Genomic DNA, 23,030 nt, shown 5'->3' with positions numbered 1-23,030 from the left:
CTTCTTTTTTTTTGTAAGTGTTGATTTATTTTGAGAGAGAGAGCAAGCAAGCAAGCAAGGGAAGGGGGGAGAGAGAGGGAGAGAGAATCCCAAGCTGGCTCTGTGCTGTTAGTGCAAAGCCAGACATGGGGCTCGAACTCACAAACCACAAGACCATGACCTGAACTTGGGCGCTTAACTGACTGAGCCACCCAGGTGCCCCCCCAACTTCTTATAAGAACATTAAACATACTGCTTTAGGACCTACCCTAATGACATAATTTCAACTTAATTACCTCCGTTAAAGACCTTATTTCCAAAGACGGTCAAATTCTGAGGGTAGTGAGGGTTAGGACTTCAACATATGGATTTTGGGGGGATGCAAAATGTAGCATATACAAGACAAATGGGACATTTGAGAAGCTTAAAAAATTATTAAGGAGAAATAAATGAAAGGCAAAATAGAGAAAAGGAAAATGAAGACTTGCTTTTGCAAGGAGTGATAAGAGCTTTTATGTGTGCCATGCGTTACAATTGATAGTACATGTCTTGGTATCATCTCAGTGTTTTCCCCCCACCAAACACAAAGTGCAAGGTGCTGTCCTTGATCTCAGATACATCATCGAGACTCAGGTCTCCCATCTTGCCCATGATCTCAGAGCTCAGGAGTGACTGAGTCTTGACTGGAAGCCAGCCCTTCGGACCCTGTCTGGTCTTTTCATCACCCATGTGAGTAGATGAAAAGAAAGTAAGCTCTCCTAGGCAAATTCCGCGGCTTTTTTGGTGTTGTTGTGTTTGGGAAACTTTGGGGATTAGAGGCATCATCTTCTTTTCAGCCAGTTGTGTTCTTGTTAGTTTTAACATTGGTTGTGCAGAAAACAAACACCTGCAGCAAGCTGCAACTCTTTTGAGAAGTCATGATTTTTCAAAGTTGTTATTTTATCATGAAAGCTTTCAAGCATAAAAAGAGTAGAGAGAGTGGTGCAGTGAACTCCCATATTCTTATGGCTCAGGCTCAACACTTAAGATTTTGGTAAAATTGCTTCATCTATCCCTTCCTTGCTCTTAAAGCAAATCTCAGATAGGTTCCTTTCACTCTTTTCAGTAGGTACCTTAAAAAAAATAGGGACATTTTCTGACATACTCTTAATGTCACTCAGAGTTTCCCAATTGCCTCAAAAATGCCCTTTTACAGTTGGTTTATTCAAATCAATATGCTGTGTATATTGCCATGTATTCAATATACTAAATTCTGTTTGACAATATATTTTCTTGCCTTTATTTCTCATCTGTTGTGCCCAGAGATACTTTGTTTCCCCAGCTCTGCAGAGAGAGAATGCTGTGATTTGGCTCATTCTGATGTATACTTTGTAGTAATGTTCCTTGGGAGTTTCAGAGCTCCTTGCTGGACAGTGCATGTAACAGCTCTTAACCAAAAACAAAAACAGTTCTGCCTTAGTTTTGAATGGATTTCCATGGCCTTAAAGAATCATCTAAATAATGATTTTCTTTCTGTGTACTAATCAGCACCATGTTATTTTTAAAAGGCTGAACTTTTCAAGAAAAACAACGTGAAAGTTAGAATGCATCTTTACAAAATGCATTGGTACACATGAGTACTACTTAAGGAACTTATTTCATTAACATTGACTCATTACATTTTGTGCACATGGAACACTGTTTTTATGAGATTATTTTCCAACCATAACTCATGAATACCAAGCTGCTAAAACAAGTTGGTAAACACTTGGTTTTGTCAAACGTTTATTTTTATAGTCAACAGGAATGCTGCTAATGTGAGTTAGCAAAGATTCTGAATACAATTGTTTGCTGACAGCTTTTAAAATATGACTTGTCTTATATTTTGCTAACACTTTGTCTCTTCCAATAGGTATAAATGACCAAGGATTGTACAGAGTTGTGGGGGTGAGTTCAAAGGTCCAGAGACTTCTGAGTATGTTGATGGGTATGCCTCTTTTCTAATCATTTTCCATGCATTGTTTATTTATGTTAATTGACTTTACAACTTAATATTTCATAGTAACATACAGCACACTTGGGTGCCTCGATGAGTTTTCTCCTGAGCAGAGGTAGTTGATGCTGAGAAGTAGATTAGTGTTTGTCTCAGCACAGATTTCCACTCCCTCTTACCTTGTGTTCCATTTCTTAGTAAATGGGGGGAAAAAAGAAAAGAAAAGAATGCAGCTCATGGGTGAATGTCGTCTTGTGCTTGCTTCTCACAGGAAAGTAGCAGCCAGGCCTCTGTGATTTGCATGGCTTCCAAATTGCCCGTCCAGAGTCTTGACAGTACATTTGGTTGGACAAGACCACTGGGACTCACTCATTTTTATGTTGCTTCCAAAACTGTCACTTGACAGCAAGGATCCGATTCTTGGGGACTCATTGGTATTCACAGTGGCTTGTTCGTAGTTTGCACCAGGCTCTTCTCCAGAACCATGCATGCTCCATCTGTGCTGATAACACAGTGTTCTTTGGCACCACAGACTAGAGGAAGCCAGCAAGTGAATTCATTTCATTACCCCAGACATTGCGTGAATGACAAAGCGCTTTTACATGACACACCGCTGTCGGTTCGGTGCCACCTATAAGGTGTCCTGCCTCTCTCCCTGCCCCAAAGCTGGCTGCCTCTTGAGGAGTGATGATAACTCATCAGGCTTGAGGGCCTGTATGTCAAACCAATCTGTCATTTTGACCTTGCTAAATATTAATTAACTTGATATCTCACTTTAATTAATCAGTATTAACAATGCCCTCAGGTATGCTGTAGATGCATTTAAAACCTGTCTGCATCTTAAAGCATTGTGGGAAGGACTCGTTTTTAGGAAGCATAAACCAAGATGAATAAAATCAACTGACATGTTACAGATAGGATTGCTTGTTTGGCTGTATTTGAATTAAGGATTTAATAAGCAATAACCTTTTTTTAGCTATTAACTGCAGGAAAAATTGCCCATCATCAGTTGGAGAGCTGTCTTAGAATGCATTCGCTTTCATGAGCTGTTTTCATTTTCTGCCTCTCTGGTTTAACTTGGGTGTGCAATTTTGGCAGTCAGATTTTCCTTTTTACCATTAGTGGTCTCCAAATTAAATAGACTCAGGTTGCCAGTGGTTCAGTAGCAGCTGGAAGAGTTTAATGGGGCTACAGCATCTGCTTTTAGTTAATTTTAAAATTAGAAACACTTCGCTCATTTCCAAGATGGTGTAATAATGATTAGAATTGGAAGGCTGTTGGTATCAGAAGGGGATATTTTGGCTGAAAGGCACACTTTGGCAGTAAATTGGTCCTAAGGATCCCAGCATTATTTTTATTGTCTTCTTGTTCGTGTTCAAGGGAAGTTCAAACAAGGGTGTCTCTGTGGTCACGGGGAAGTGTTAAGCTGTCTCAAAATTTGTTCTTAATCTCATAAAATCCCTCTTGATCTGCATCCCTGAACTAAGGTGGTAGTTTCCTCTGCTCATGGGAAATGTCTCAAGATAATCCCGTACTGGCAAGGTGTTTTAAAATATCTAAACCCTCAAAAATTCATGACCTGGAAAACGGTTTTCACTTTCCATGAGACTCAGAGCAGAGAAGTCTAGGATACAAGCGCGATACAACCTAATTTCAGTTGCTGACAAAGGAAATTTGTTTTCCCAAGAAGCATTTCTTCAGGAAGTTGAAGAATTGATGAGAGGGATGACACTGACTTGATTATTTCCTTGTAAAGGGGGGTTGGGCACTACCACAATAATTATTTTACAATAATTCCTAGTATGAAATTGAAGATTGTCAATCACAAACTTTGGATTTTTTATTAGGATTAATACTGCGTTCTTGTTACTTTGTTACCAACTCAAACTTTAGGTCTTGACAAAATAGATTTATTCACTGAATCTTAATTTAAAATTCCCTTAAGATACCTTTTTCCTTCTATCCCATTCACTAAGTGTTCAAATAAATAATTTATACCTCTTCCAAAAAAAGGATTTTAAGAGTTCTGTGTAGTTGTGTATACCCTATCCACTGGATATTCTTTCTTTCCATCTTATCTCACCTCCCTATGTTGTTCTAGGGTTCTATATCTTAAAGAGAAAAAAAAAACACCGGATGAGTCTGCCAGATTTTTAGCTTTGCTCTTTTAGACCAGTGTCCCCACTCTCCCCGCCCCAGGAGTCCTGATGATTTTGCCCATTTGGTATTAGGCAATTATTTATTCATTTTTGGAGAGAGAGAGAGAGAGTGCAGGCAGGGAAGGGGCAGAGAGAGAGGGGGACAGAGGATCTGAAGCGGGTTCTGTGCTGACAGCAACAAACCCGATGTGGAACTCAGGAACCATGAGATCATGATCTGAGCCAAAGTTGGACACTTAATGGACTGAGCCACCCAGGTGCCCCAGTATGAGGCAGTTATTTTTTTAAGTTGCTATTCCTCCAGGTAATGTGTATTTCAAATTTGGATTTTTCAAAGTACAATTTGTTTGTATTGAATTTTTCTTTGTAGAGATGAGAAATAATCCATTTTTTTAATGTCTGAGAAAAAATTCCAAGGCATTTAGTATTTTTGACAAGAACTTCTGTTTACTTGGTTCTTTAGTTCTTGAGAACTAATTATTTACTTGGATGTTTTTCTATTACTGTCATTTTTATATAACGTGTGTATTGTTTGTTTGAAATGTTTTAAGTATTTACTCTTGTGTAGAAGTTTGTGATGATTTCTAAAGAAAGGATGAATGCTTAGTATCTTCCATGTTTTCTTCACTTGTTGGCGTGTTTTCACTCTTCATATTTAAGATTAAAATAAAGAAAAATCTTTCTTCCCATTCTTCATCTCTCCCCATCTTCTTCTCCCCCACACCCCTGTTTCCTCCACCCCTTTCTTCTCTCCTCTGCCAAGAAGGAGTACGAATGGTAGTTGACCACAGACAGTCCTCTAAATAGACATGTCATATCTACTCCTCCAGGTCAGGTCAGGTGATGGGAGTTGTTGTCTTAGTTGTCTTCTATCCTGGGAGCCAGAAGGTAGTGCTCAGCTCTCTTTCCCTGGACCACACTTCTTAAGTTAAAAAAAAAAAAAAAAAAAAAAAAAAATATATATATATATATATATATATATATAAATAAAATCACACACACATACATAATATATACATATATATGTATATGTATATATACACACATACATACATACAAAGTCCAACTAAGCAGTTGTCTTCCTCCCCTTTTCAGGTGTTTTTCTTCCCCTTTTCCTCTAACAGAGGGCACACACACATAGACATGTAACTTTGTAAAAGTTTTATGTTTGTTTTTTACGTAGTAACTTTAGAGCACTTGGGGAGGGAAGGGAGAAATACCGGATGAGGTGTGTTTGGGTGAGTCATGGATTTTTAGTAAATGGGGTGAGAATGTAGCAGGTTAATTACAATAGTTATTGGCAGGTTAGAACTCAGATGGGTTAGAGTTGTCATTGTTCTCCCACTTCACCACTGAAGAATGAAAACATCAGAGCAGGGAGGGGAAATTATAAGAAAATGTGGTGGCAGCTTAAGTGTGTTGGTGAATTTGGTGGTTATTTCTAAATTTAACTTGCAAAATAGGCAGGATTTTATTTTTAGACACAGAACCATAGAAAACAAGAGATACAGCTAACTTGGAAGTTTTACTTAAAAAAAATCACCTTATTTGTTTGTAAGACAGCTTTTTCATATACATTGGGGAAAACAAAGTAAACTAATATAGGTGAAAATTATGATTTTGGATTTATAATGTATATTCTCAAAATTCATTCAATCAGTGTGCTCCTTCAAGTACTTTATCTCAACGTTTTTTTTTTTTTTTTTTTTTATTTATTTTTGGGACAGAGAGAGACAGAGCATGAACGGGGGAGGGTCAGAGAGAGAGGGAGACACAGAATCGGAAACAGGCTCCAGGCTCCGAGCCATCAGCCCAGAGCCTGACGCGGGGCTCGAACTCCCGGACCGCGAGATCGTGACCTGGCTGAAGTCGGACGCTTAACCGACTGCGCCACCCAGGCGCCCCTCAAGTACTTTAATTTAAAGTGGGGCCCAGGTCAATTTTTGGAATATTGCATTTAGGTGCTTTGCATTTAGGTGGGGCTGAAAATTTCCAGTTTCAAAAAAAAAAAAAATACTGGTTATGTAATTATGAAACATTCACCCAAATAAACAGTTAACTGTTTGTATCTGTGCTTGTTAGTTTTAACTAGTACATAAAGGTGTTGTCTCTTAGTCAATAAGGGAGCAAAATCCCTTCCTTATTTACAGTAGAATGTATATTCTGATTGAACACTCAAATGCATTTATAAGTTTGAATCCCAAATAAGTTATTAGCAAATTTACCTGGTCCCAGTGCATCCACTGATTCTAAAGAACTGCTAGGTATGATTGAGTTATTTGAAAACAGTAAAAATTTAATAGGGGATTAGTACCATAGACACTATGTAGTCATTAGCCTCTGATGTGACAGCCACTTTTTATTCCAGGAATTCAAAGGGTGGCTTACTTTTCCATAGAAAGGCTATGATTCTCGAAATATAGAATGATAATTTGGTAGAAAGATGAAAATAAAAGATTTCCTTTAGAAGCCTCCTGGATTTTAAAATGCTGATTTGCCGGGAGCGAATTGATTGAAAATGTTATCTGACTTGTACGTTAAAATGAGATTTAAATAATTGATTTAATGAGAGAATATTCAGTTACTGAAGTAATGGGTTGGCAAAGCCTTTAGAACAGAATTATTTAGTCCCAGTTATAAAGGATTGCACCTTTAATCAGGGTGCTTAATTTGATTTCTTGAATGTATCTGTGGCTTGTCTGACAAGCTTGGTAACAAATGAGTTCTGAATTGTAGGAACTGATCAAAATGTAATCAGTGTCAATTGCCATTGTTGTAGTTTATTGCATGTTGCTGTCAGTTGCTGTAATCAAGAACTGTTGAAGTGCTTTAAAAAGTCTCCAGACTTTTGAGTAATTGACTTCATATGTATGATGTTATGGCTGTGAAATAACCATCACTTCCTGTTTTACTTTGTTTCTGGAAAGTTTGAGAATAGCATAGTTTGAGATAGGTGAGTTGTCACCTATCCTTCCTCATGCCCAAGCCTAAAGTTTTTTAAGTGACATGCCTGACTGAATGCAGTGGTCCCGTTCTGACAGGCTTTTCTTTTTAGTGCCTTTAAAGAGGAAATACTAACAAGATGTTTCCTCCCCTATATAGATAAATACAGTGTAAGAGAGGGAAAAAAAAGTCTGAAACAACTAGTTTTCTTGGCTCTTAGTTGAAACATCATTCTGGAGTGAGGGAGAAATCAAGTCTTTTCCTGGAATGTCTGATTTTTTTCCTTTGGATGATGGGGTGTAGAAAACGAGGCAAGTTTCTACTGATTATTTAATATCTGTCATCATAACCCATTTACTACACTTCCCTTTGAGTAGGAACCACCACTGAATGCTTATACTTTTAGTGACTCGGTTGTGGTAATTGCCTACTCATTTAAACAAGGTACACATTGCTTATTTGCTTTGCTACTCTTTGTAGTTCTGTGAGAGTGTTTACATGATCGCTGCTTTGTAGATGAAAACCCGGAGTTCAGACCGGTGTGGATGTGACTTGGTTTGAGTGGTGTGGCTGCTTAGGGTGGCCGTGAGGATTTAAGCCCAGGTTTGTGAGAACATGCTGCACTCATTCCTCTCTGGTGCCAAGCTGCAGTTGAGTGGAGTAGCCCAGCCTTGTAAGGATCAAGGTGCCACCATATACAGAGTGCTGGCCTTTCCCTTTCTGTTTCCCACCCTCCTTTCCTTTTATTTCAACCAAGACTCATTTCTTCCCTTTTATTTTTATTTATTTTTAATTTTTTTAATATTTTATTTTTGAGAGAGAGAGAGAGAGTGAGTGAGCGAGCAGGGGAGGAGCAGAGAGAGAGAGAGAGAGAGAGAGAGAGCAGGCTCCAGGCTCCCAGCTGTCAACACAGAGCCTGACACGAGGTTCAAACTCACGAACCTCAAGATCATGACCTGAACAGAAGTTGGACGCCTAACCGATGAGCCACCCAGGCCCCCCTCATTTCTTCTTTTGTAGAATTTACTGTCTCCTTTCCCCTCCCTTGTTTGTTTGTTTGTTTGGTTAGCCATACGTCTTTTTCTGTAGAGTTTATTAGCTATTTGAAAGGGCATCTGGAAGAAACACATCATTAACACCCTTTCGGGACAAAGAAAACTAGTTTTAGTTAGAATGAATGTCAGAAGCGTTGCACAGAGGCTTCCAATAAATATTTCTTAGATGAATGTATAAATTACAATGTTAATGTCAAAGTTGAGTTTAAATTTATGTATTACCATATTGCTATTTTGGTTGATCATGCATTAATCTTCAGAAAGATAATCTATTGAGTCCAGATCTTAGAAGCGTGGGACCAAACTTCCTGTCCTTTCTTCCCACTGACTTGTCATTTTGCCATTAACAGGGCTGCCTGTTTCCCTTGTCATAACACAGCGTGATAACAGTAATGCCACCTGAAACATGGTAAAATGTATAGATACTGTAGATGCCACATGCCCCAAGCCCTGACTGTGGGGTAGTGTCTTTAATAATAGAATAACTACCACCGTGGCGGTCATCACAGCTGTGTATGCTTTGTAGTTGTGAATATTGAAATGTCTGCTATGCCTAGGTCTTCCCTCCTCCCAGCCCCATCTAATCCTTTACCTTGATCTTCACTATGGGTTTTCCGAAGTTGCTTACAGATGTCTAATAATAGAACATGGCTTATAATAGAAGAAATTTTGTACGTTTTTATAAGGACTCCCAGAATTAATTATTTGTGGTTTGGCCATTTAAAAATGGAAGCTTTGTGAACCAGTCAAGAAGACCTTTGGATGTCCAAGGTTTTAATTATTGTTTTCTTGCCTGCTTGCTCACCAGATGTAAAAACATGCAATGAGGTGGACCTGGAGAATTCTGTAGATTGGGAAGTGAAGACAATAACAAGTGCCCTGAAACAGTATTTGAGGTAAGCTCCTCTCAGTAACAGGAGGGAGGCGTGGGCTCTTGGGTATCTAACGTGTGGTAGATGCCAACGCTGCCTGGAGATCTCGATCATTGAGTTCAACCTTACAGAACAGGAGGACATTCATGATGGATCTGTGTCTCTGAAAGTGCCATCAGTAGTAGTTGAATGTCTGTTGTTAGGTAAATTGCAAAACAGAATCGGAAAAGACAAAAGTGTGTGAAGTAGATGTCTATTGTAGATGGGAGTTTTGGGAATTAAATGTTATGAAGCAATGAGGAAGAAGGCCATTTATCAATTTTTATCGAACCTTTTATTTATGTTTTAGGCTACAGTGAAGAATTTTTTTTTGGTTTAAATTTAAACCATTGAGTCTAGGGGCGCCTGGGTGGCTCAAATGGTCAAGCTTCTGACTTGAATTAGGCTCAGGTCACGATTTCACAGTTCCGTGAGGCTGGGTGCCACATCATTCTTCTGCTCTTGCTTTCTCTGTCTCTCTCAAAAATAAATAACCTTAAAAAATGATAAACCGTTGCACCTAGAGGCTTATAATGATAACACATAAATACAAAGCTATTTTTAAAGAAGTTTATTTGAAGTTTTAGGATAAACTTAAGTTTTGCATTTATTACAGAAAATATTTAGGACCAGAGTTAGAATAGGGCTCAGCATCTCTATGGGTGATTACCCTTTTTATAAAGAAGAAAGGAACTTAATGATAGAAACCTTGAGGTTAGATGAAGAACAATACAAAGTGAGTGAAAGAATGAAAAAAAATTATGATCGTAATTCTTTTTTTTATTTTTTAAAGTTTATTTATTTTGAGAGAGACAGAGCGTGAGTGGGGGAGGGGCAGAGAGAGACTCCTAAGCAGGTGCCATGCTGCTGGCACAGAGTCCAATGTGGGGCTCAAACTCAGGAAACTGTGAGATCATGACCTGAGCCGAAACCAAGAGTCAGATGCTTAACTGACTAAGCCACCCAGGTGCCCTATGAATGTAATTATTTTATTTTATTTTATTTTATTTTATTTTATTTTATTTTATTTTATTTTATTTCATTTCATTTCATTTCATTTCATTTCATTTTCATTATTTATTTTTTTTTAGTGTTTATATTTGAGAGAGATAGAGACCGTGTGTGAGCAGGGGAGGGAAAGAGGGAGATACAGAATCCAAAGCAGGCTCCAGGCTCTGAGCTGTCAGCACAGAGCCTGATACGGGGCTCGAACTGAGGAGCTGTGAGATCATGACCTGAGCTGAAGTCGGTTGCCCAACCGACTGAGCCACCCAGGTGCCCCGACCCACGACTGTAATTCTTATGCTGCGGTTCTGTTGGGGATTTTAATAGCAAATGGCTTTGCTCCCCTAGCATCGTTTCTTTTTAACCAACATGTAGGATCGTGTTTTAGGTAGATAATATTTGGGTTTGAAAGAGCACATAGAATGAAATGTTACTGTATAATTTATATGTCGAGTAGTTCATCTATTTGAAAAATTCCAAGTCTGTGCAACCACAGTTAAGTATACTGAATCCTCATGGCTCCATTATCCTGCTTCTGAAGTTACCAACACTCTACCCTTCTTGTTTCTTCAGTCTCCCTACCTGCTACTTTTTTTGGATACTATTTGAAAGATTTTCTAAACCACCCTATTGCTTCCCCCCTAAATATTGAAGTATATACTTAGAAAAAGATAAGGACTTAAAAAAAGAGTGTAGAAAGACAAAAAAAATAGTTACCATACCCAATGAAATTAATACCATCTAATACTCAGTCCATGTTTGAATTTTCACTGATTTTTTTTTCCAAAAGGTCTTTTTATATTTACTTAAATTCCGACAGGGTTTGAGTAATGTCAACACATTTCATTTGATTGATGTGTTTTAAATCACTTTTAATCTGCATAGTCTCCTTCCTCTGCCCAGCTTTCTTCCTCAGCGTTTTCTTGTTTGTTTGCTTATGAACCTGGGTCATTTTTAAATAGAATTTTCTACATCTTAGGGTAGGTTGTGTCATGGTGTCATTTAACATGTTTCTCTAGCCATCATATTTCCTGTAAACTAACAGTTAAATCTATAGGCTTTATTAGATCCAGGTTAAGTTTTTATAAAAACAAAATGATTGGGGCGCCTGGGTGGCGCAGTCGGTTAAGCGTCCGACTTCAGCCATGTCACCATCTCGCGGTCCGTGAGTTCGAGCCCCGCGTCAGGCTCTGGGCTGATGGCTCAGAGCCTGGAGCCTGTTTCCGATTCTGTGTCTCCCTCTCTCTCTGCCCCTCCCCCATTCATGCTCTGTCTCTCTCTGTCCCAAAAATAAATAAACGTTGAAAAAAAAAATTAAAAAAAAAAAAAAGATTTATTGCAAGAATACAGTATAGTGGTGGCATATTTTTCCTGTATTATATCAGGAGGCCTGTGTTATCTGGTTGTCCCACTTTTTAATGAAATTAAAATTTATCAGTGGGTTCAGACGTGTATTACCTATTTTTGAGTGTTTTATTTCGACAAGATATTTTTAACCACTGTTTAATTTTTTTCCCTTAAAGTATTAAGTACAGAATTGCACTTAATATCCCTAATTGATAAAGGGATAAAATTAAGGCTAAACCTATGTGCTTATGGCTGTCTTCCTATCTGCCACTGATGGTGACTAACTGGCTTGGATGAGCATTATGGACAAAATTAATCTCCTTAGCTCCCACTTTGGGATTAGAATGTAAGCTTCCTGAGGATAGGCACCATATGTGTCTTGTTCATTGCAGTGTCCCCAGCATCTAGAGCTGTACCTGTCACTCAGAGACAGTGCTTCCTGACTGGGGAAATTTTGCATCCCCCAGGAGATACTTGGCAATGTCTGGAAATATTCTTGGTAGTCATGATTGCTGGAAAGGGGGTGCTACTGGCATGTAATGGATGGAGGCCAGTGATGGGCTGCTAAACATCCTACAGTGCAGGAGACAACCCACCCTTGCTCCCGTATGTACAAAATAGTTAATAGTGCTGAGATTGAGAAAGCATGTAATAGATGGAGAGGGAGAGGGATATAAAAATACAATGAGTTGCATATGTTAACTTGATGTGCAAAGGATGCTGCCGCTCCAGGAGGGAGCTTTAAACCCATTTTACTGTTTGGTAAAATCATGGCTACTAGAGTTAAAGGGATTAACCAAGGTGACTCAGTTATTGGTGTGGAAACTAAGGGCAAAAATCCAGTTCTTTTGTAATAAATTGCATGTTTTTTTTCTCCCTTTTCCACACCAGTTGTTTTTTTTCCTTCTGGGATAAGTAGTTTAATAAACTTAGAGGATCTTTTTATTGAGTACCGTAAGTAAAATTTCTTTTGGGTTCTTGATACTTACTGAAGCTAGTCCCTTATCGCTCTTGGTCTTGTGTTGCTCTTTCTGCCTTTTTCTCTCTTTGCGTTGCTTTATCCTTTTGAATTCTGCTTTTAAGCAAACATTGCCTAGAGAACAACATTATGAGATGCTATTATTATATAACTTCACTCCTAACAATATACACAGTCTGCCTGAATGTGATAAAGTGATTATCATAAAATGGCAGATGCCTTGGGAGATTTTGAAACTTAGGTTGCTGTTCTTTCCCCTGTGTTATTTTTAGCAACTAAAAATGCAGTAATTAGGATTTAAGTAATACTTTTTCTGGTGGTGCACCAAATGGGAGAAAACAGTTTGTATTTTGGCTATCTGCTTATGGCCTGAGCGTGTGCATTTCTTTCAGTACAAGAGGTAATACAGCGTGATGGTCAAGAGCATGGTTGGAGCCAGCCTGCGTGGGTTGGAATCCCAGCTTTGTCACTGAAGGCGCCATAGCACAAGTCGAATATAGCTTTTCTCACCACAAAAGCTATTGCTCTTGAATTCTTCTCTATGCAAATAACCCAGCCATCATATTGGATGGGAGGCTGGAGGTGGAAGAAGGGAAATAGCCAAACCCCTCAAACCCTAGGAGAGAGATAAAGATGTGCAGCATATACGTGTATGGCATCTCCCTGTTTCTTGTATTGACTTGAGGCAAAAATTCTTTACTTGAGTGTTTTAGAGGGCTGAATACCAGCTCTCTGATTGAGTGCCTATCTTTTCAGACCATAATTTAGATTTTCAGCCACGTGTTCATTAGAATGGGTTCCCATGGCGAGGGGACAGATGAGCTATTTTGTGAGGTTTTTAGTAAACTGATTTTACCCAGAGGGAACTTTTAAAGCCTGGAAACTAGAATGGAAGTTTTGGGGAAGAAAATGCCTGCTTAGATAAATATTATGATTTATGTTCTTAGATCCCAAGGGGTGGCAAAGAGCAGTAGCTCAAAACATGTTGGATGGCAAGTTGAGAGATACAGTGACTCAGTATAATACATTTTGTGTGGGGAACGTGTCATTTTTATTACTGCTTCCCGAACTTCAACAATATTTAATACTTACTATTTATGCTGTATTGACTAGCAGACATATGGCAATGGTAGAAGTAGCTCGTCGAAGATACCTAGGTACAAGTTCATTTTTATTGGAAAAGCAATGCTGTCCGTGCTTTTCCAAATGTTCTCTCCCCCCTCCCCCATTTTCTTCCCAGTACCATTTAGCTTTCCTTCTGTGCCAAGCCGTCATTTTCCTTCCTTGCCATTTTTTACTTCCGTATTTTGAAACAAAAAAACCTAAAGGTTTACTTCTTTTTATTGAGGCTGTGGTATAATTGCTTTTATTTTTCTTCTTTAAATGAGAGCGTAGGAGATGAAGGGGAGGGAGAGGGGAAATAAGAAACAGCTTTTCCTCACTAGGGCTTTAAGTTTTAGTTAATGTGCCTACAGTTGTTATGTGTGTGTGTGCATATGTTTCCTAAGCGGTGTGTAGGGAATATAACCTGTAAATATGTTTTTGCACCTGTTTTATTTGCTTTATAAACCACTTTATTCAAATGAAGTTGACATATAATAAACAGAACATTTTTATAGTGTACCTTTTGATAAGTTTGACATGTGTTTATGCCTGTAAAGCAGTCAAGTTAATCAGGATAGTGATCCTAACCACTAGCCCCCAAAGTTTCCTCATGCACCTTCGGAATCTATCGCTCCCACCTTTCCCTTTCACTCCCTCATTCCTAGGTTACCACTGCCCTGCTTTCTTTCACTGTACATTATTAATTTGCTTCTTTTATAATTTCATATAAATGGAATAAAAATACATCTTTAAAAAAAATCTGGGTTCTTTTATTCAGCATAATTAGAGATTCATTTGTGTTGTGGCAAGTCCAGTAGTTCATTCCTTCTTGTTGCTAGTGTTCCATTGTATGGATACACCACAGATTATTATAGTTCATTCCCTTGCTGATGAATATTTGGGTTGTTTGTAGCTTCTGGCTATTACAAATAAAGCTACCAAAAACCTTTCTGTATAAATCTTTGAGCAGATTTATATTTCTCTTGGTTCAAGCCTAGGAGTGGAATGTCTATCTAGATTGTATGTTGGATATATGTTTAACAGTTTGGGAAACTGACGAACTGTGTTTTTCCAGAGTGGTTGAATAAGAGTTCCATTTCCTTTATACCCTTGCTAACTCTTGATATGGTCAGTCTTCTTCATTTTAGCCATTGTAATAGCTGTATAGTGGTAGCTCATGTACTTTTTTTTAATGTTTGTTTATTTTCAGAGAGAGAGGGAACATGAGTGGGGGAGGGGCAGAGAGAGAATTCCAAGCAGTCTCCGCACTATCAGTGCTGAGCCTGATGCAGAGCTCATGTCAGGAACCATGAGGTCGTGACCTCAGCCGAAATCAAGAGTCAGATGCTTAACTGACTGAGCCACCCAGGCACCCCTCTCATGTACTTTTGTTTTTCATTTCCATTATGACTGATAATGTCAAGCTTTTCTACGTGTGTATTTGCATTCTCTGTATCTTCTTGGGTGAAGTGTCTGTGTCTTTCATGCAATAAAAAAAAATGGAGTTATTTGTTCATTTGCTCTGTTTTGATAATTTTTTAATGTATTTTGGATACAAGTCCTTTCTCAGATACGTGTTTTGCAAATGTTTCTTCAGTCAGTGGCTTGTCTTTTCATTCTCTTAATAGTGTGTTCCAAAGGGCAGTCAATTTTATTTTATTTTATTTTTTTTTTTCCAACGTTTATTTATTTTTGGGACAGAGAGAGACAGAGCATGAACGGGCGAGGGGCAGAGAGAGAGGGAGACACAGAATCGGAAACAGGCTCCAGGCTCTGAGCCATCAGGCCAGAGCCCGACGCGGGGCTCGAACTCACGGACCGTGAGATCGTGACCTGGATGAAGTCGGACGCTTAACCGACTGCGCCACCCAGGCGCCCCAAAGGGCAGTCAATTTTAATGTGGTGCAGTTTATCAGTTTTTCTTTGTATGAACTGTACTTTTGGTGATGTGTCAAGAAATCTTTGCCTAATCCAAAGTCACCAAGGTTTTCTTTTCTATTTTCTTCTAGAAGTTTCATAGTTTTAGGTTTTACACTTAGATTTGTGATTTTTTTTGAGTTAATTTTTATGTAAGATACGATATATGGATCCAAGTTCCCTTTTGAATATGAATGCCCAGTTATTCTAATACCATTTGTGGGAAAAGCGCTCTTTTTTTCCCCTGAATTATCTATTTAGATGATCATACAGTTTTTTTTTTATTTTAGTTTGCTAGTGTGGCAAATTGAATTGAGTTTTGTTTTAATATTAAGGCAGTATTGCATTTGTGCCATAAACCCAACTTGGTCATGATGTATTATCCTTTTATGTATCTTGTTGAATTTGAACTTTGCTGATTCTATTTAGAATAGTTGCATCTATATTCATAAGTATTAAGGTCTGTTGCTTTCTTGTAATGTCTCTAGTTTTGGTACTAGGGTGGGGACATCAAAGAACGAGTAAGGAAGTATTCCTTCTTACATTTTCTGGAATTTGCATAGAATTTGCATAGGATTGGTATTATTATTTTGGTAGAATTCACCAGTGAAGTCATCTGGGCCTGGGGTTTTCTTATTGGCAAGATTTTTAACTACAAATTCAGTTTCTTCAGTAGATGTGTTACCTGATTCTTCTGGAGTGAGCTTTGGTAGTTTGTGTCTCTCAAGATATTTATTCTTTCACCTAAATTACTGAATTTGTGGCCATAAAATTGTTCATGCTATTCCCTTATTTTCTTTTAACTATCTTTAGAGCCTACAGTGGTTTTACAATTATCTCTACCATTCCATCATTCCTGGCATCAGTAATTTGTGTTTTCTCCTTTATTTGCTAATTACTCTGCCTAGATTTATTATTTTCATTGATTACCTCAAAGAACTGCTTTTGGATTCATGTATGTTTTCTATTTTTCTTGTTATCTTTTTGTTGATTTCTGCTCTGATCTTTATATTTTTTCTGTTCTTTTGCTTATTTGGGGTTTAATTTACTCTTGTTTTTTTGTTTTGTTTTGTTTTCTAGCTCTCTAAGATGGAAAGTGAAGTCATTGGTTTAAGATCTTTCTGTTTATATAGGTGTTGAATGATATAAATTTACCCCTAAATACTGCTTTACTAATAACGTCCCTTAAATTCTGATGTTATATTTTCATTTTGCTCAAAATACTTTCTAGTTTCCCTATCTTTTGGGTTTTCCAGATATCTTTCTGTTACTGGTTTTTAATTCATTTTTTATTGTAATCAGAGAAATAGCTGGTGTAAATTGAACCTTTTAAATTTATCAAGAAAGATTTGTTTGATGGCCTAAAAAATGGTTTATCTTGATAAATGTTCCATGTGTGCTGGGAAAGAATGTGTTTACTGCTGCTTTTGGATGGACTAGCACTTAGGTGAAGGACATATCAATTGGATAAAATTGGTTGATAGGATACAGAAGATGTGAATAAAGCTAACTGATTTTTTTTGGTCTACTTGTCTTATCACTTATTAAAACAGAGAGGTATTTAAATCTCTTGCCATAGTTGTGGATTTGTCTGTTTCTCCTAGTAGTTCAGTTTTTGCTTCATGTATTTGGAAGCTCCTGTTATTAGATTTGTTAACATTTAGGATTGTTGTCTTGTTAATTGTCCTTTTTATAAGTATGAAAGGAACTTCTTTATCCCTACATTTTTCTTATCTTTTGTCAATGTCTTAAATTGTGTGTGTGTGTGTGTGTGTGTGTGTGTGTGTGTGTGTGTGTGTCTTTGATTTTTTTTTTTTTCTTGAGTATTTGAAGAGGAATTTCCGGGTTACACGATTTAAACCTTTTAAAGATTTTTAATATCTTGCCAGATTGCCCTCCAGAAAGACTGTGCAGATTGATACTTGTCTTAGTGTTCTTGAAGTGTTTTTATAGAGTACAGAAATCTGGTCTTCTAAAATTTAAGATAATGTATAAAAGTTGAGTGAACTGTAGCATTCTTTTGACCACAGGATAAAATATACTACCATTTGTGTAATCTGCTTGGTAGAAAATTAAAATTATATGTGTAACTTTCAAGTTGTCATGTATTTTACATCATATCTTTTATTGTTTCATATGCATAAGCCAAAAGTGGATATCATGTTTCTATACTAGAGATATGTAAGAGGAGAGGTTATGATACTTGTTTAAACTTTTTAACATATTTTGTAACGTCTTCAGTTAATATTCTAGAGATGATTTTCAGAATTTTATGCTTACATTTGGTTGCATTGAATGTTTGTCTCTAAATAAGCTAATATGTGGAAGGAAGTTTTATGTAAAAAATCAGATATTTATAAAGGTACTTTCCAAGATTAAATATGAAATATTATGTGCTTAGATCTGATAGGGATTTGTGGCTGCTTAAGCTTTGGTAGTACCTGATGCAAATAGTGCTTTATAAGGTAATCCATTGGATTTATGTATCTTTTTGATATGTAAAAATGTTTCCTAGGGAAATTTTACACAGTAAATGATAAATGCATATCATACTTATAACCTTTTATAAAAAATGAGCACAAAGGGTATAGTGACCTGTTTGGTAATTCTGAGCTGTCCTTTTCATACAGGAGTCTTCCAGAGCCTCTTATGACCTATGAGTTACACGGAGATTTCATTGTTCCAGCCAGTAAGTATGATGTAGAGGTACAGAGACAGTTGGATGGTTGACAGTGTGTTTAAACTAAAATTTCCATGTGAAAAATCTAACTTCGTGTTCTTGTAATCTGTGTTAAAAATAGAAATCACTTCAGAAGATGTTTGGTTTGTTCTTTTAGAGGGTGAAAAAGAGGGACAAGTAATATATTCATTCATTCATTCACATTTATTTATTGCCTACTGTGTGCTAATCACTGGTAGATACTGGGTACATGGAACCGTGAAAGGATTTCTGCCCTCAGGAGTCAATTCTCTAGCAAGTATTTGGGCACACGCACCTCCCACTGTCCCATAAAACATATAGTAATGGCATGAACAAAGCGTTATGGGAACACACAAGTATTTAACTTGCAGAAGGTTGGGGAAGATTAGCAGATTTGGAGAGATTAGCAGGTTGGAAATGGCTTCATATAGAAAGATATTTAGATGGAAATTACAGGCAGAAGGAGTATTATGAGATAATGCCAGAAGCCCACACAGTATCTGATAGAGAGTGAATTATATGTGATCAAATGTTAAATAAAAAAGGCCTATAGTCGGTAGAATTTTAATTTGTGATTAAATTTTTTGTGAGTCATAATCATTTGAAGCTGTCTTGTTTTCTCTCTATTCATACACTTAAGTTTTTGTGTTTGACACGTGGTGTTTAATCATCAAAGTCTTCTGAAATACATTGGTGCTAGGTATTTAATAGTTAAGGAGATGAAGGTTGAGACATGTTAAGTAACTTGCCAGATTATAGGGATCTTTATTTAAAATTCAAAACCCAAGCTCCACTGGCTAAAACCTGCAGTATTGGTTTTCACAGGTGCACCGACAGTAGCTATAATCGTATTTTCATTTCCTCCCCACCCCCCCACCCCCCTTGGATGTATTCCATAGTTTAATCTGTTGAAAAATTCAGAGTAATCCCTTTGGGTCCTATGTTACTGCTGCCCGAACATTGCTTTAAATGTTATCTTCTTGTGAGGTCTTTGGTCCAGCCAGTGTAAAGGTTCCTAGTGTGTTACAGAAGGAAGCAATGTGTAGGCCCAGCTAGACTGTACATATAAAATAGGCCTTCGGAAAAAGCAAAAATGTGGTTCTACTCACTTTTGTTTTCACGTGGAAGAGGATTTTTTTTTTTTTTTTTTTAAGAGAATTTGTATGATCAAGGAAGTGGGGGAAAATTTTCTTGGCAAAAACTCAAGCAAAGACTTAGTTGTTTTGATTTCTTCCCTGTGGCATTTTTGGCAAACTGGGGAAAGAGAAATTAAACTCTAGTTGGAGGACAATTGTTTCATGTTGTTCGCCTTAGAGACTGGAAAGAGCAGAAGAGTGCCAGTTTTAATCTAGACTCCTTTGAGAATTGGAGAAAGATAAAGTGATTATGGAAAAAGGTTTTAAATTACCACAAGTTAGTGTCATTATGATTATCACGCCTTATAATTGAAGCCAGTGTGTTTGAAATTCTAATGTCAATGTTGTTTGCCAGATGAAGTCTTCCTAAGAGGTGAGGACTTAGGAGTGGTAATGAAGTCTATGGTGGCAGGAAATGAGTTTAAGGAGTTTGTCGAGACTGTGCTTGAACAATGTGGTAGAAGAGATTGCATAAATATAAACTGTATCATCCCCTACTAGACCTGTACCTTGTGTAGACCTGTACCTTGTGTTTTGCCTCCTGACTTTCTGGGGATGCTGTAAAAGAGTCTTGACAATGATTTGAATAACAGGCCTGTTTCAAAGAAGTACTGTAGCTGCTGTAATTATTGGCATGTGTTTTCACCCAAGTGGAATTGCAGGTGGAACGGGACCTGTAGTTACCTTATTTAATGAGAAAAAGTACATGTGTTCAATGGGTGTATCCAACATTCCCAGTGTAGACTTTGTTATTTGAATCTCTGTGAGTGCCCCTCTCTTTACTCACAGTGCCTCATTTAGGAAGGAGTGTGCGCACAAAGTCTCTAATCTTCCTCACATCTACTTTCAAGTATTGCATGAAACCGTTACAGAAGTCAGGTGGCCAAAATTAGTCTCCTCTTCTGAATATTGTTGGGAAATGGGGATTGCGGTCAAGTTATCATTTTCTATTGACAACGGCAGAGATTACCTTGATGTGCGAAAGTGTCTGTTAGCAGAGCTGACTGCTAAAATTACCAAGCATTGCCAGTCTTTGTTACCGCCTCTCACACCAGCACAGAAACTAATTTTTGATTCCTTCCAGTCATGTGCGGTGGTTTCCATCTGTTCTATGCTATTGAGATGGTCTCTTCTGCCCTCCCTGCTGAGAATTCTGAAGGTTTCTCCTCGGTCCCTTTATTTTCTCCCTCTCGGTTTTTTTTTTTTTTTTTTCCCTGTAGACTTCTGTTCAGAACCCATGGGTTAATTTCTGGAGTACATGATACAAATAGGAATTTCATTTGATTTTTGTCACCACAAAAGACAAACAGTTTTTGTTCTTCATTCTTAAAAAAATACTGACTGTTCAGTGTTGGATGCCTTAGGAAATTAATTTTTCTTGTTCTTTTTTCTTTTTTTCTTTTTTAGAGAAAATTGAGAGTTAACTAAACCCTCTCAGCTGAGAGAATTAACTGAAATTGCTGAAAGGAACTAGAGTTTATCGGTCTTAGGGAAACCACTCCTTTGTTTCGCTTTTGCTTGTGCATGCAATACTTCACTTCTGACACTTCTGGTCACCAACTGTGTGGGATATTTTCCCCAGGCCAACCAATTCTGTGATATCAGCTGAGCATCCTACAATTCAGTTCAGATTCTGTCTACTTGGAGGTAGTGTCAGATCCCCCAGGGTCAGGGCTCAATCCCACAAGACTGCCCCACTTCAGACACCAGTCACAACTCCTGGGTTTTCCACGGGACTTCTGACTGACTAGAAATCAGAGTTTCACAACCTCCACCTTTGGTATGATAATTTCTTAGAATGGCTCACAGAACTCAGGGAAACACAAACTTATATTTTCCAGCTTATTATATAATGAAAGATATGCTAGAGGATATGATGAAAAGCCAGGTGAAGAGATACATAGGATGAGATCCAGAAGTGTCCTGAGTGCAGAGACTTCTGTCCCTGAGAAGTTGGGGTGCTCCACCCTCTGGACATGTACGTGTGTTCACCCATTCTGAAGCTCTCCAGACTCTACTGTTTTTATGGAGGCATCATCATGTAGGTATGATGGATTGTGAACTCCACTTCCAGCCTCTTGTCCCTCTCTGGAGAATGGGAGGTGGGGCTGAACATTCTGAGCTTCATGTTATAGCTTGGTCTTTCTGATTACCAGCCCCCATCTAGGAGCCCACCAAAAGTCACCTCATTAGAACAAAAGATGATCATAGCACCCAGGAAATTCCAAGGGACATAGGAGCTCAGTTTCAAATATTCCTATCACTTAAGAAATTACGGGGGTTGTAGGAATTTTGTGGCAGGAACTAGCATCAAAGACTAAATATTAGAAGATTCTCTGAGCACTCGTATTTACAAGGCTTTCAGAAGCTCTATGTCAAGAATCAGAAACAGAGACTAATATATATACTTCTTATTACTTCACAACATCTATCTTGTGAGAAAATGTAATAAGCTTTTAGTATAGAAATTCGTAAGATGAAAACACAGTTTACTTGGTCTGTGCAGGAATGCAAAAGATGTGCCCACCTGGGGAAGGCTGGGGTGTCTACCGGAAGGTGTTAACTATGGCATTTCTTACTTCTGGGAAGGTTGCAGTCCATGGTCTATGTGTTAGTCTTCCAGGCTCAGAGTCCTTGCTATATCATATTGATAAAAATTGGACCCATTCTGGATTGGACTCATGTTAAGCTTAGTTTGAGAATGACAGCTGTAGCTTGGATGCCTAATATGGCATCACACAAAAATATTTACCCCCGAACAAGAACACTTGTCTTGCTATGTTCTATATGTTTTCTTTCTGTAGTCAGATTACTTGGGAAGCACAATCATAATCACAAAGTTCTTAAGTCATTTATGATGAAAAATACAACTATTACGGGATCCAGGACACTGGTATTTGCCTAACTGGAATGTTCTATTCTTGTTGATAAACTTGCATAGGAAGCAGGAAAATCATGTGGTCTTGGTTGGGAAAGACTTGAAACCTGGACATTAAAGGAACTGAATGCCTAATGATATTCAGCTATTTTAGCCTGATATATTCATTTCTCAGTGGATAGGGTCTCCCACAGAAGAACTGGAATACTTGATGTCTGTTGAGTGAGGCACCTGGAGAAGTGTTTGCATATTTACTGCTAATGTTTTCCTAAAATTACAGTACTGTTGACTTATGACATTTAAATATTGAAATAATTTAACATTTATCTGCCTGGGTAGCTTTGATAAGCTCCAGTAAGCTGTGATCCTGTCTTTTTCAGTCTCTTTTGTTGGCACAGCATCCTAAGCACATAGACCTTAAGTGTTGTGGATGCTGATTTCTAGCTCCACAATTGTAAAAAATGCTTTTGCTATTACAGTAAACTAATTTCCTGGCATATGTTAGGAATTTGGTATTATGATTAATTCAGTATTCTAGATTTTTAAAATGGTATGCTTTTCATTATATAGTTTATATAAGTTAAAACATAATGAAATGCATAGAGCATAAACAACTGAAGATAATTTATCTAATTATATAATTTATCATTTAGAAAGCTTTTCTTGAGTACCTTAGTTATTATTAGTTTGTAGCCACTTGGAAATGAAATGCCTATTTAGTAGAGATTTCTGATTAATGTCAAAATGAAGCAATGTTTTGAGAAAAAAGTAATTTTACTTTAAAAGCCTTACTTCCAAATATTCTTCTTTTTGAAAGAGGAAAAAAAGCATACTTGAAAAAAGTGTGTGTGATTTCAAATTAGATGGATGTGGGAGGAGCACTCAAAGAAGGAAGTGGAAGGCTCTAACTCTAATTTCAAAACCAATTCTATTTTTAGAAATGA

At 37.6% G+C, this 23,030-nt stretch overlaps 1 protein-coding gene across 3 annotated transcripts in view; it reads left to right on the top strand.

The window, feature by feature from the left end:
- The window catches only part of ARHGAP10 (Rho GTPase activating protein 10), a 325,239-nt gene that overhangs the window by 191,222 nt on the left and 110,987 nt on the right, over positions 1–23,030 (top strand). For all 3 annotated transcript variants that reach the window (XM_086704136.1, XM_086704135.1, XM_086704137.1), the window contains 3 exons: positions 1,871–1,945; positions 8,917–9,004; positions 18,002–18,060. In XM_086704136.1, coding sequence (XP_086560262.1) covers positions 1,871–1,945; positions 8,917–9,004; positions 18,002–18,060 — 222 coding nt within the window. The remainder of the gene's footprint in view (positions 1–1,870; positions 1,946–8,916; positions 9,005–18,001; positions 18,061–23,030) is intronic.

The sequence above is a fragment of the Puma concolor genome, chromosome B1, assembly GCF_028749965.1.
Source record: "Puma concolor isolate L17-30 chromosome B1, mPumCon1.1.hap2, whole genome shotgun sequence".
NCBI classification, from domain to species: Eukaryota; Metazoa; Chordata; class Mammalia; order Carnivora; family Felidae; genus Puma; species Puma concolor.
The sequence above is the reverse complement of the archived record's forward strand: the minus strand, read 5'-3'. Positions and strand labels throughout refer to the sequence as shown.